The 13,354-nt window shown below is 39.8% G+C and overlaps 1 protein-coding gene across 2 annotated transcripts in view; it reads right to left on the bottom strand.

The window, feature by feature from the left end:
* Positions 1-13,040, bottom strand: part of LOC120543079 (15-hydroxyprostaglandin dehydrogenase [NAD(+)]-like) — a 33,396-nt gene extending 20,356 nt beyond the window's left edge. The window contains exons 1-4 of one of the 2 annotated variants that reach the window (XM_039775929.1): positions 12,989-13,040; positions 9,869-9,963; positions 6,393-6,516; positions 3,028-3,134 (exon numbers count right to left, since the gene is read on the bottom strand). In XM_039775929.1, coding sequence (XP_039631863.1) covers positions 3,028-3,134; positions 6,393-6,516; positions 9,869-9,961 — 324 coding nt within the window. In that variant the 5' untranslated portion in view covers positions 9,962-9,963; positions 12,989-13,040. Of the gene's footprint in view, positions 1-3,027; positions 3,135-6,392; positions 6,517-9,868; positions 9,964-10,652; positions 10,719-12,988 lie in introns of those variants that run through there. The other variant, XM_039775930.1, reaches the window with a different exon arrangement.
* Between the last annotated feature and the right edge of the window lie 314 nt (positions 13,041-13,354).

Below are 13,354 nucleotides of genomic sequence, written 5' to 3'. Positions count from 1 at the left end.
GAACAGATGATTGACGGCCGTTCCACCACTGACGTCACTTCTGTTATCCATCCTCCTGGACCCGCCCCTTTCTGCCTGGATCCCATATGACTGGAGGTTCGGCCATTTTCAGGCAATTCAATTCTGAGCTCCCACCTGAAAAGATATTATCCACAACCTTTTGTGTGTTTTTCATGGTTGCCTTCTTTCAGTGGGTGGTGCCCCAACCCCCTGACGTTGCTTAGTCTTCTCCTTACAGTAGATATAATTTTGACATGTCTGAGTTGACTTAATGTGTGTGAAATACCACATTAATACCACAATTGAAAGAGTGTGGTATTGGATGTCAGTGTCCAGGAGTAAATGAGCGTGCACTCAGTTATGGCAGGGGCCTGGCCCAAGTATGGCACTCGGTCAAATCTGTGTGAAGCCCCTGATGTACAGCATGTCCTCCAGTAATTTCCCACACAAGTGTAATCCATTACCAAGCAGTGAGAATTCTTAAGGTGGCATATTGAATGGTGGATTCAGAAAGTATTTAGACTCCTTCACTTTTTGCACATTTTGCTATGTTGAAGCCTGATGCTAACATCATTTAAATTCATTTTTCCTAATATCAAGCAACACTCAATACTCCAGAATGACAAAGTGAAATCAGAATTTCAGGACTTCTGATTAAAAATAAAAAAAAAACCTGAAATCTCACATTAACACAAGTATTCAGACCCTTTACTATGACACTTGAAATCTGGCTCAGGTGGATCCCATTCTCTTTATCAGTGTTGATGTTCCTTGTTTGGAGTCCACCTGTGGTCAATTCAATTGATTGCATATGATAAGGAAAATCACACAACTGTCTATAGAAGGTCACACAGTTGCCAATGTGTGTCAGAGCTAAAGCCAAATCTTCTAGGCCTAAGGAATTGCCTGCAGAGCTTAGAGACGAGATTGTGTCAAGGCACGGATCTGAGGAAGGCTACAAAAATCCCTGCAGCATTGAAGGTCCAAGAGAGCACACTGTGGACCCCATAATTCTTAAATGGAAGAACCACAAGTTTTTCTAGAACAGACCACCTGGCCAAACTGAGCAATCATGGAAGAAAATCCATATTAGGGTAGGTATTAAAGAAGGATTTTATAAGAGAGTGGCCAGACAGAAGCCTCTCCTCAGAAAACATGCCTGGAAAGCCTGCTTGGAGTTTGCAAAACAATTGTGAGAAGATTCTCTGGTCTGATAAAATCAAGCTTAGTGTTATGTCTGTTGGAAACCAAGCAGTACACCTCACATATGCAGTCCCTGTCCAACTGTGAAGCATGGTGGTGGCAGCATCACGCTATGGGGTTGTTATTCATTGGCAGGGATTGGAAGAGTAGACAAAGTTGAGGGAAAGCTGATCAGACCAAAGTTAGGAGATATCCTTAAAGAAAACCTACTTTAGAGTCCTCTGGGACTCAGACTGAGCCAAAGGTCCTCCATCCAGCAGTGCAAGGACCCTAAACACAAAGCAGAGATGACGCAGGAGTGACTTAGGGACAACTCTGGGAATGTCCTTGAGTTGAGCAGCCAGAGCCTGGACTTGAATGTAATCAAACGTCTCTGGAGTAACCTGAAAATGACGGTCCACCAACAAGCTCCACCCAATACTTGTGATAATGTAATATTTCACTTTTTGCTTTGCCCCCTCTCCCACCATAATCTATCAAAAGCTTTAGATTCGTCTCCGTTTTAGGGTCCCCTGATACCGAAAACATCAATATCTCAATGATGTGTGTGTGTGTGTGTGTATGTGTGTATCACAGTTTCTTGAAGATGGTCTAGAGCTAAAATTGTTGGGTGGAAAAGTACCAAACTCGAAACTTAAGCATGTTATGAGATGGCAATGTGCTGATTCATTTTTGAGCTAAATTGTGCAAGAGAAAGAGACACTCTAGAGGAACCCTTAAATACCGTAATTCTGCAATTAATTATGAATTCTTCTCATCAATTACTGTCATAATGACCTATTTTATGACCAGAAAGATCAGAATCAGAGCAGTAAATAATTACTGAAATGTTATCAAACAGTTAGGGTAACATGGCTCCTAGGGCTCAAAGCCTACTGATGCTCACATCCAGATTTTTTATGATTAATAATTAAATACAAATTCTAAAATCTTGTTTTTGTCATTCTAGGGTATTCATTGTTTTTGATAAGGTAAAATTTTAATTTAAATTATTTGAGCACACGGCTGCAGCATAGCATGATGTGAAAAAGTGAAGGCATTTGAATGCTTTGTGAACCCACTGTACAGTATGCAAGCAAAGTCCATCTTGTAGTCATTGATGGAAAGAGCCAAATTGTTTTATCTGGAAATTTCTTTATTCATTTATTACATTTCTCTTTGATTAAACATCAAGTGCATAGCGTTGTAGATTACGGAGGACAAAGTGTTAAATTGGTATATTTCATGTTAAATATCTGAGAAAATGTGCAAAAATTATTTTTTATGCATGCAGGCAGTGTGGTGTAGTGGTTAAGGTTTTGGACTTCAGCCCTTGAGGTTGTGGGTTCAAATGCCGCTACTGACACCATGTGACCCTGAGCAAGTCACATGACCTCCCTGTGCTCCAATTGGAAGACCAAAAGAGATGTAAATGATTGTATTAGAAATGTTGGAAGTTGCCTTGGATAAAGGTGTCAGCCAAGTAAGTAAAGTAATGAATGCTTTGTCAAGTGCATATGTGTGTGAAGGGGTCTGCTGAATAACACAGGAGTCCCCATTAGGAGACACTGGCACTATTTACTTAAAGGAAACTTTCAGCCATCCTCGCTAATCTTTTGCCTAACATAACACAGTAAAGTGCACTGTCTTATCAATGATAAAGCCAAATTGTCTACATTTTGCTGCAGGACTTTGGGATTTCATTATTATTTAAACAAACTGACATTTATTTTAAGATATAAAGTGTCCAAATCCACAGCAGCATTTTACCAATGTCCAAAAATACTGAATGATCTGCTACAGGATTTTGGATATCAGTGAAGAAATTGTCAAGAAGCACAGTACCAGATTGACAGAAACCATTTTTTCCCAGTCCTTTTCATCCAGTATGCCAGCATTATTGCAGATGATGTCCAGCCTTCCAAATGTCTCTATTGTCTTCTGAAATGCGTCTGGAAATGTCAACAAGAAGGAATAAGTATAAAGTAATTTTTACATTCAATCAGTCCATCTTCTAAATATGCTTATCCGCCAATTATATTGATATCAATCAAATAGCAAATTCTATTTATTTATTTATAAAGCACTTTAAAAATAACATTAAGGCCGACCAAAGTACTGTACATTAAAACCCAAAGTATTAGAAAAATAATAACCAAAGGGTAAAAGAAACTGAAACATAAAAAGATAAGGGCTAAAGAAATTCATGATAAAAAGTACACAGATAGTCAACATATCATATTGGGTTAAAAGGCCAGTGAGTAAAAGAATGGATTTTAAATAGGATTTAAAGACAAGTGAAGGAGGCTGCCTAACGTGCAACGGCAAATCGTTCCCAAGTTTTGGAACTGCAGCTGAAAAAGCCCAAACACATCGGAGTTTGCATCATGTCTGAGGAACACGTAAAAACATCTGGTCTGTTGACCTCAGAGATCGAGACTTGCAATAAGAAGCCAGCAGTTCTGACAAATAAAATGGGGCACGACCATTAAAGGATTTAAAAACAAATACAGGGATCCCTCACTTTCGCGCTTCGACTTTCGCGGCTTCACTCTATCAGGGATTTTAAATGTAAGCATATCTAAATATATATCACAGATTTTTCGCTGGTTCACGGATTTCTGCGGACAATGGGTCTTTTAATTTATGGTATATGCTTCCTCAGTTTGTTTGCCCAGTTGATTTCATACAAGGGACGCTATTGGCTGATGGCTTAGAAGCTACCCAATCAGAGCATGTATTACGTATTAAATGAAACTCCTCAATGATATGCGATGTGCTTCCCAAGCGGTGCTTGATTGTTTGCTTTTCTCGGTCTCTCTCACTCTCTCTGACGTTCTCTGTGCCTGACGGAGGGGGTGTGAGCAGAGGGGCTGTTTGCACAGAGGCTGTTTGCCTAGCAGAAACGGACGCTATTCTAAAAATGCTGAAAGACTAACTTCACATTGCTCCCTTCTGTTGCGGCTGCTTTATCGCGGTGCGCATATCTAAAAGCCCAACAGCACGTATTGATTTTTTGATTGTTTGCTTTTCTCTCGCGCTCGCTCGCTCTCTCTCTCTCTGACATTCTCTGCTCCTGACGGCGCTCCTTTGAAGAGAAGATATGTTTGCATTCTTTTACTTGTGAGAAAGAACTGCCATCTCTGTCTTGTCATGGAGCACAGTTTAAACTTTTGACTAAAGGAGGTTACTTCATGTCTAGAGGGCTATAATAATGTTAACAGTGTGGTAGAGTTTATAATGGCTTAAAATATATAAAAATAACCATACAAACATATGGTTTCTACTTCGCGGGTTTTCACCTATCGCGGGGGGTTCTGGAACGCAACCCCGGCAATCGAAGAGGGATTACTGTACAAGGATCTTAAAATGGATTCGAAAACGAACTGGAAGCCAGGGAAGGGAAGCCAAAATTGGGGTAACATGCTCATGCTTGCTTGTACCAGTTAAAAATTGAGCAGCAACATTTTGTACCAGCTGTAGGCGAGCGATGGAGGCCTGGCTAATTCCATAAAGAAGCGCAATGCAATGGTCTAGACGAGAGGTTATAAAAGCATGTATTGTTGTTTCAAGGTTGCATTTGGACTCAAGAGGCTTGATTTTTGAAAGTCACCTCAACTGGAAAAAGCAGGATTTTACCACTGCGTTTACATGGCTATCAAGTTTTAAAGTCGAATCCATTTTGACACCTAAATTTGTGATCATGGATTTCTCATATTGAGCCACAGTGGAAAGGTCGATGAAGGGGGTCTTGCTGGTGCCATTGGGTCTAAATAGCATGACTTCTGTCTTGTTCTCATTAAAATTTTGAAAGTTTAATGCCATCCAACTCCTGATGTCAATAAGGCAATCAAGCAGGGGCTGGACAGAACACGGACCAGGGTGCTTCAGAGGGAAATAAACCTGATAGTCGTCCACATAAAGATGAAAGGAAATACTGTGTTTCCGGAAAATAGCACCGAGTGGCAGCAGGTACAAGGAGAACAGAAGTGGTCCCAGGATGGAGCAATGTGGTATCCCCTGAGGAGAGGGCAACAGGGGTGGAAGTAAAATCATCAATGCTGACACAAAAACATCTATCTGAGAGATAGAACCTAAACCACTGGAGAGCCGAACCTGTGATGCCCACCCACTGCTCCAGCCTGGAGATAAGGACTTCATGGTCTATCGTGTCAAAGGCAGAAGAATGAGTAGTACACAGTCACCAGAGTCCACTGTTAAAAGAATATCATTAAAAACCCTTAACAAAGTGGACTCAGTGCTGTGGTGAGTTTTAAACCCAGACTGGAACACTTCCAGAATTGCATGTTCGTCCAGGAAGGACTTCAGTTGGGTGTAGATGACTTTTTCCAAGAGTTTGGACAAAAAAGGTAGCTTGGAAATAGGCCCAAAGTTTGACATAACAGAGTAGTCTAGACCTTTTTTTTCAGCAGAGGTTGCACAACAGCATGTTTTTAAATTTTTTAGGCACCACACTAGAGGTTAAACTACTATTAATAATAGTAAGACTAGAAGGACCCAAGGTAGAAAAGACCTCCTTAAGAAGTCAATGAGGGACAACATCAAGAGGGGAGTCAGATGGCTTCATACTGGAAACCAGCTGCTTTAAAAAGGGGAGAGTGTGGTGTGTGGTCAAGCAGAGCCAAACAGGGTATTAAAATGGATGGATCATGAGAAGGTGTTTACAACCTTCTTCATTCTTTCAACCTTCTGTAAGCATATTGTGCTCCTGTTGAAGTTCTGCTGGGCGGTTAGCCACTGTGCAGTATGCGTCAGACCATCCGTCTAGCAGACAAAGTGTGGACTGGAAACCACAGGGTCACAAGGTTACTCTCTGACTCGCTGAGTGACTCATTTGTTCTGAACAGGCCTCACTTGTAGAATTACGCAAATTAGAGAACTTTACATATAAATTGTTTCACAATTGTGTTTACTACAAAAACTGTGGTAAGTGAAAATATAAAGAACGTTTAAAAGGAACATTTATTTTAAATATTGCATATAGAAACAAAACAAATAGTTCCCTTCAATTTCAACTCATTTTACAGGTTACAGTATTTCATTTTCTCAATCAAGAAATGTTTTTTGGTAGCTTGTTTCATCAGTATTGCATGCCACCAGCGATCCTTTCATCACATTGCTATCTTCTATCATTAATTAGTTCTTTAAAATGAGCGCAATTGTAAAATACAAAAGAAAATCTCCATTACCATTTAGTTCAGTTTCAGATGAAACATCACATCGGATGAAGCATGTCCTGCCTTCACCATAGGCACTATCAAACAATGTTTTAAGTTCATTTCCTTCTGATGTATTTATATCCAAAAGACTCACCTGAAAAAAAGGTAAGGAATATCCTGAGTTAGCACAGACATTTGTTTGCTAAAAAGTGGATTAGTGGATATTTGAAAGAAATAAAATATGATGATTAAAACCTGGGAGAACTCATCCCATTCACCAAATGTCCCCTCTAAATCCCTAGAAAACCTCTTATTAATGTCATTGTGCTCATTTTCTGTGATAACGACTATCAAAATGTCAATCTTTGTTCTTTATTCTCGACTAGTGGAACACTCTGACCTCCGGTCCTTGAATGAAAAGGGGTGAAGTCTACCAAAAGAATGTTAAACGTGATTATGAATTTTGAACAAGAAGGCACTTGTGTTTCCATCCTTGGAGAGTCGAGCGCAGTGACACTTTAACTTTCGATCGAGAAGCTAGCTGTTCTGCTATGCAGTGAGGGTGAAAGTTGTAATTGCTGAAAGCTGGATATCGTGTGTCTGTGTCTGTAGTTTTACTTCTTCCTCAATGTGCCTTGTACTTGTAAAAGGGTTGGGTGAAGGGACTGTTTGTGTTAAGGAAATCAGGCACTTCTGCAAGGAAATGAGGAGAAAAGTACTTGCTTAAGCTCATCATCTGAACAGTTTTGCAGATGCTAATTTAGTGAAGCTGTCACGTGTCGGTGTGTGGAGTTTCATTTTTTTTCATCCTTAACTGATTTGATTGCACGTGTATGTCTTGGATGTGAAACATATGGAGCTGTTCATACTGTGAATGTGATACTGTGTATTATCTTGCACTTCCTGTGTAAGTTATGGCTGTGCTTTCAGTTTGGTATATGTAGCAGTGCCCCGCTGTCGTATCGTGACAAGGATCGTGCTGTGTCTCGCAATCAAACAAGGTGTATGACATTTTTAGCGAGTGGAGTTCGTATAGGCAGCTGTCAGTATTTCTTTCATGTATCTGGTGTCCCATAGTCGTCGCACATATCACTGGTGTGTGGAATGTGCTTCACTGTTTGCGACATTCACAGGTGTATTTCATCTTAAACTTAAGGCGCATCGCTGTGCGTTTCCCGAAGCGGCTCTTGGTGTGTGTTCCACAAAGTTGTTTGCATGTATTTGGATTTGTTCTGTGTGTGTGCTACACGTGTGGCATCCTCGTAGTTTTCAGGCCCAATATGTCATGCGTGCATGTGCTGCTCTGCATTTCCTGTCATGGGATTCACTCCAATGCATCTTCATTGACCGTGAGAAGAACTCTAAGCCAAATGTCGGGGCATCCATGAGCTACACGTCAAATTCATGGGTGGTATTGCCTGAGTCATGCCATAATCTGTCAGATAAGGCCAAGATCAACTTTCAAAGGCCAGGGGTGTGTTGAGTTTTAGAGTGACAGACAGAAACCCCTTACAATTTTATATATAAAGACTAGCCATTCCCCATGGCTATGATTCTTAGCAAAATTTGAGAAGTCGCAAAATCAACCGGAATGGTCAAGCAAATTATAGAAAAAAAAAAGATCTTAATGCATTCAGTAGTTCTCTCGTTCGTTAACTATGCGAAGTTAAGTTTACACCCCAAGGCAAACGCGTGAGTGAGGAGGTCCCCGCCCACCTCCCCACAGCCCAATGAGTCTCTCTCGGATTCAAACTAATAAATTGGCACCGCAAGCGAACTGTGATACTTAGCACAATGAGAAAGTCGCAAAATCAACAGAATGTTCAAGCAAATTATAGAAAAAAACACAATCTACATCCGTTAAGTAGATATCTCGTGAAAAGCCGGACAGACGTACAAACGGGTCTAAAAAAGTGCAAGAAATTTCATGCTTGGACCATGAAATTTTTAAAAACGTTTCTTAGTGAGCACCTATGGATCAAGGGTAACCTACATTCCAAATTTCAAGAATTTACAAGATTATACTGAATGATATCAAAGTTGACTCCAAAGACACAAACAATGCAAAAATGGGCACCCAAAGGTCCAGTGTATTGTAAGGTATTAACTGTCCCTGATTAAATGAAATAACAGTCATTTATAAAACACATTAGGGGTAATGTCAGCAGCATAATATAAATAATAGCAAAGAAAAGCTTCATAAAGAGAGCCGCATTTGGTAGGAGGCACATGCTGTCTGGAGTATAGGTTTTAGACCTCATAATGCTAACAGCACAACACACACACACACTTCATAACAGTGCTTGAGCTAACCTGCATTAACGTCTTGAAACAAACAGCTGTGGAGATACTAAATTCACATCAACAAATAAGAATCTGAGCTACAACAGGATTATGGGTGAGGTTCAAGCCTGTGGTTGAGGTCTTGGTTCTTCAGTTGTGCACAGGCAGGTGGCTTTTTGGAGAGAAAGTCCAGGGGCCAGTTACCTCGATGACTTCTAACAAGACAGCATGTAGACAGACAGAGAGCAAGTAAATGAGCAGGATCTGCAGGCCCCCTAATCTTATTCAAGATATTATTCATAATTGTGACCCGACATTTGCGTGATAGACATATGGACGGCGACAAAATAGCGCCGATTAAAACGCGCCGTCAAAATCGCGCCGACAAAACCGCGAAAGTTTCATTAAATATGAATTAATAGTTTAAAGCATATATAATAATGTTTATTTTAGAAGTCAATATTATGAGACGCGGCATGCCATCAGCACGGCACGCAGATAGTCCTTAAGATCACCCCAGCATATGTAGGAAGAATTGCCTTCAAGGGCGTCCCACTCTCTTGGCCTCTCTCGCGATTTTGTCGGCGTTCATTTGTCAAAAAACAGTTAGCGGTTTTGTCGGCGCTCATTTGTCGGTCGCGGTTTTGTTGGGGCGCATATGTCTATCGCGCTTTAATAATTATTATTGTAGCGCTATAAATTTAATGTAAATATGGTTATCCAATAAAATTTTATAAAAAAAAACAGTTTCAACTCAGTTAACACCATTATTGTTGTTAGGCAAAAATAGATGACAAAAGGAAAGTGACCAGCTGATGAGATGAAGTCATTTAACAAAGCTAGAGTGAGAACCAAAGAAAATCAATATGTCAAAACCAGAACATTAAGCAAAGTTTGAAGTCACAAGTACAAAAGAAGGGGTTCAAAACCAGAGAGATAATTTTAGTACACAAAGGTCCAGATAATCTGTAAATCACATTAATTCCTGACGTTTTAATGAGTCAGAAGGTCCATGATCCCTAGAAACTGGAAGCCTAAAAGAGACTAGTTGCTATTTAATTAAACAGCAAACCAAACTGCATGCTTATAGGCCTACCTCTCAGTTTGTAAAGCGAAAACCCAAAGAAGGCTCTAGTTGCAGCCCGCAGCTCTACACAACAAGAGACAGTCTTACTAAATGGCACACCAACGGCCAACAGGGACGCTGATTTTCAGCCCATTACCTTAGCACCATTTTTCAGAAGTATTTCTGAAAAGGCTCTTCCTATTCCTTTAACAGCTCCAGTTATGAGAGCAATCTTTCCATCCAGAGACATTTCTGTTAAAACACAAAATAAAGAACAGTGTTACTGTAAATGTTCATTCCTCTTTCTAACATGTTAAACCAGAATTATTCCACATAGACAGTACAGTAAATTACATTAAAATCTGTCTGAACCCATCGAATGCTGTCATGTTGCTTACGAATTCACTCTCAATAGCGACTGTTTACTTAATAATAGAGGTATATAAACATTTATTTGTTGGTTTGTATTATTATCAACTATTTTTAGGAGACATGCAAGTAAAAATTTCCTTGTACTCTGTACACAGTACTATATAATATGTAGGCAGTCTGCTCATGTCTGTTGCACACTCTTCACCAACACGTGTTAGCTTTGCAAACGCTTTCAGCAGACACGGGTAAAAGTGTCCACAAGATAAATTTCCGGAAGCAAATGCTCAGGTGATCACATTATTCCTCCTCCTAACTAAAGGAATTCTGTCTCAGTATTTCAGAAATCACTAAATTTATGTTGATCAGCTGAAAGTACAATGCTAAGCTCAGCAGCACAATCTCAGGAGCTGTGTTGGGGGTATCATGTGTGTTATGCGTTATGTAGTCAGATTACTTTTTAAAGTAGAGAGTAGTCTAATGCATTACTTATTTTACTGAAGTTAAAACACCTGCATTATTATTATTATTATCCGAGCAGCACTAGGTTGTAAGGCAAAAGGCACACATACCAGAATGGCGATCCTATGCAGGGCTCAGTCACACAGCCAAGCAGAAAAGAGAAGCCTATAAATAAAGTGTCACTTTAGGTTTCATCCAGCCGCTTGCTATAGACATGTTGAAACAGTGTGATTTGGTGGTGCAGCAGCTGACTCATATTGGTTCATTGGTGGCTCAGGTTGAGGATGTAGAAAAGGGAAAGATGTTATTTACTTCACCGCCCATGAAGAAGTAAACATATTTATATAGCACAAGAAAATTATCACAGGCTTCATACTCATTTTTGCTGATGCCGCTTAACTCTTTTTTTGCACAGTTTAATGACATTGAAGCATTATTCCAAAGGAAAACTCCAGAAGCATACATGTAAGCTGAGGTTTATAAGAGAAACTGGTTTCCACCTTATCCTGGTTAGTGTGTATGCAAACACATCATTGGGTGCCAGTTAAATATCAGAACCGTTATAAGATTCTGTTACTGACATACACTCACCAGCCACTTTATTAGGTACACCTTGCCCCTTTTGCCATGCCATGCTGTAATTCTTCATGGCTTAAATTCAACAAAGTGCTGGAGACATTCCTCAGGGATTTTGGTCCATACTGACATGAGAGCATTGCCCAGTTGCTGAAGATTTGTCAACTGCACATCCATGCAGTGAATCTCCCATTCCATCACATCCCAAAGGTGCTCTACTGGATTGAGATCTGGTGACTGTGGAGGCCATTTCAGTACAGTGAGCTCATTGTCATGTTCAAGAAACCAGTTTGAGATGATCTGAGCTTTGTGACATGGCATGTTATCCTGCTGGAAGTAGCCATCAGAAGATGGATACACTGCAGTCATAAAGGGATGGACATGGTCAACAACAAGACTCAGGTAGGTTGTGGCATTTAAACGATGCTCAGTTGGTGCTAAGGGGCCCATAGTGAACTGTCCATACAAGGCTGGATGGATCAGTGCTTTCATGTTAGATTTTTTGTTTTGTTTGTTTGTTTTGTTTATTTATTTCTTTTTTAAAATTTAAATTTAATTTCTTTATTTGGTTCATTCTTCATCTGTCTATTCCTCCAAATACCATTCTCTAAATTTTTAAAATTGGTGCTTTTGGATGTCATCTACTTTACCGCCAAACGCACTGAGTCTGTGTCTTAGCAGTAATGCAATCCGTGTGCTGTAAAGCTTTTCAGGCCAAGTATCTTGGATAAGGATTATTTGAAAAAGTTCTGATATGAAAGAAAGACCTTCTCACTGATATTGTAGAAGATTTTATAAAGTTCTAAAGCCAGACACTTTAAGCTGGGTGCTGGATGACTGCATTGGGTGCAGATTTTTGTTCCATGTGTTTTCTGACTTAAAACACGCATATGGTTAGTTGGTTCTCCCATTCCTATCTATTCTAATACAATAGATTTTACTTTTTGGAGAACATGACTCTGTTCTGTGGACTAAAGCTAAAAAGTATTTTTTGATCTTTTACTTTTCTAGTATTTCCAGATGTTTTAATAAAACAGTTTATGATGTGAATACAATTGCAGATTTAAACAATGTAGCTGATGAGCTTTTGGTTGTCCTCTTTTTTTGTGTCTCGGTGTTAACTGGAGGAAGTTAAAAAACAAGAAGCAAATAAAAATGGTGAATAAAACTGTTTAGGCTACTGATGGGTGTAAAAACTAAGACAAAGAGGCTTGCTGCATAAGCATCAGTGACTGGCATCTAATTAAGCTTTTGGTTTGAATGAAGCCCATAATTACTGTGACCTTAGAGGACCAACACCTACATAGGACCAATACTCAGTCTGATTTAGATAACTAAACATGATAAAACCTAGTTAATCCAGTCCAAGATGGCAGGTACTGGAGCCTGCCCCGACAACAATAAACAAAAGGCAGGAAACAGTCCTAGAAAGGCCACCAGTCCATCGTAGAGTCTATTCACAAACACACCATGGCTCACACTCTCTTACAGTGAATTTGTAATGGGAATGTCTTTAGAAATATTAGAGGAAAACCTATGTAGACATCAGGATGTGCAAACGTCACAAAATAAACAAGCCTGGCTTTGAAACAACGGCTGAGGATCCATAAGGTAAAAGCGTTATGTGTCATCCTGCTAACCCAGAAAATATCCAGACAATTTCGTTTTATACAGCACAGTCAGCACTAACACAAGTTTCTCTGCAAAGCAAAAAAAATGCAATATGGATTAGATTAGCTATATATGTAATGCACAGTGTGTCGGGTTATATTCCAACTGTATTCGATTACAACTACAGTTAATTATACATACCGGTACTTTAAATCATAACGTCGCGCGCGCTCCTCTAAGAATGGTGTTTGTTACTTACCGGGCTGCTGGTTCCTCTCAATAAGATCTCTTCTTCTTTTTCCCTTTCTTACCCCGAGTGCTAACTGATAAGCTGTGCGAAGGGTGAGGTGTTTTCAAGATTTCGTCAACTTCCAGATCGGAAGGAAGGAGCAACACTTCGCTTTCATGTCATTTACAAGAACAGGAGTGGATTCTCATTGACACCGTTACTGCACTTAAAGTGGCGCCATTTTTGGTTCCCAAAAGACACTTTCACATGAAGGTTCCATTATAGCGACCCTTATCTATTTTGATTCATATCCATAAATAACCATGAATATGATAACAGATGTGTGAAATGTGATTTTAAAGGGACTCTTGCTGCATTTAACATCAAGGTTGCGCA

This window comes from Polypterus senegalus, chromosome 13 (assembly GCF_016835505.1).
Source record: "Polypterus senegalus isolate Bchr_013 chromosome 13, ASM1683550v1, whole genome shotgun sequence".
Lineage (NCBI taxonomy): Eukaryota > Metazoa > Chordata > Cladistia > Polypteriformes > Polypteridae > Polypterus > Polypterus senegalus.
Note: the sequence above shows the minus strand (reverse complement) of the source record. Positions and strands in the feature narration are given on the sequence as shown.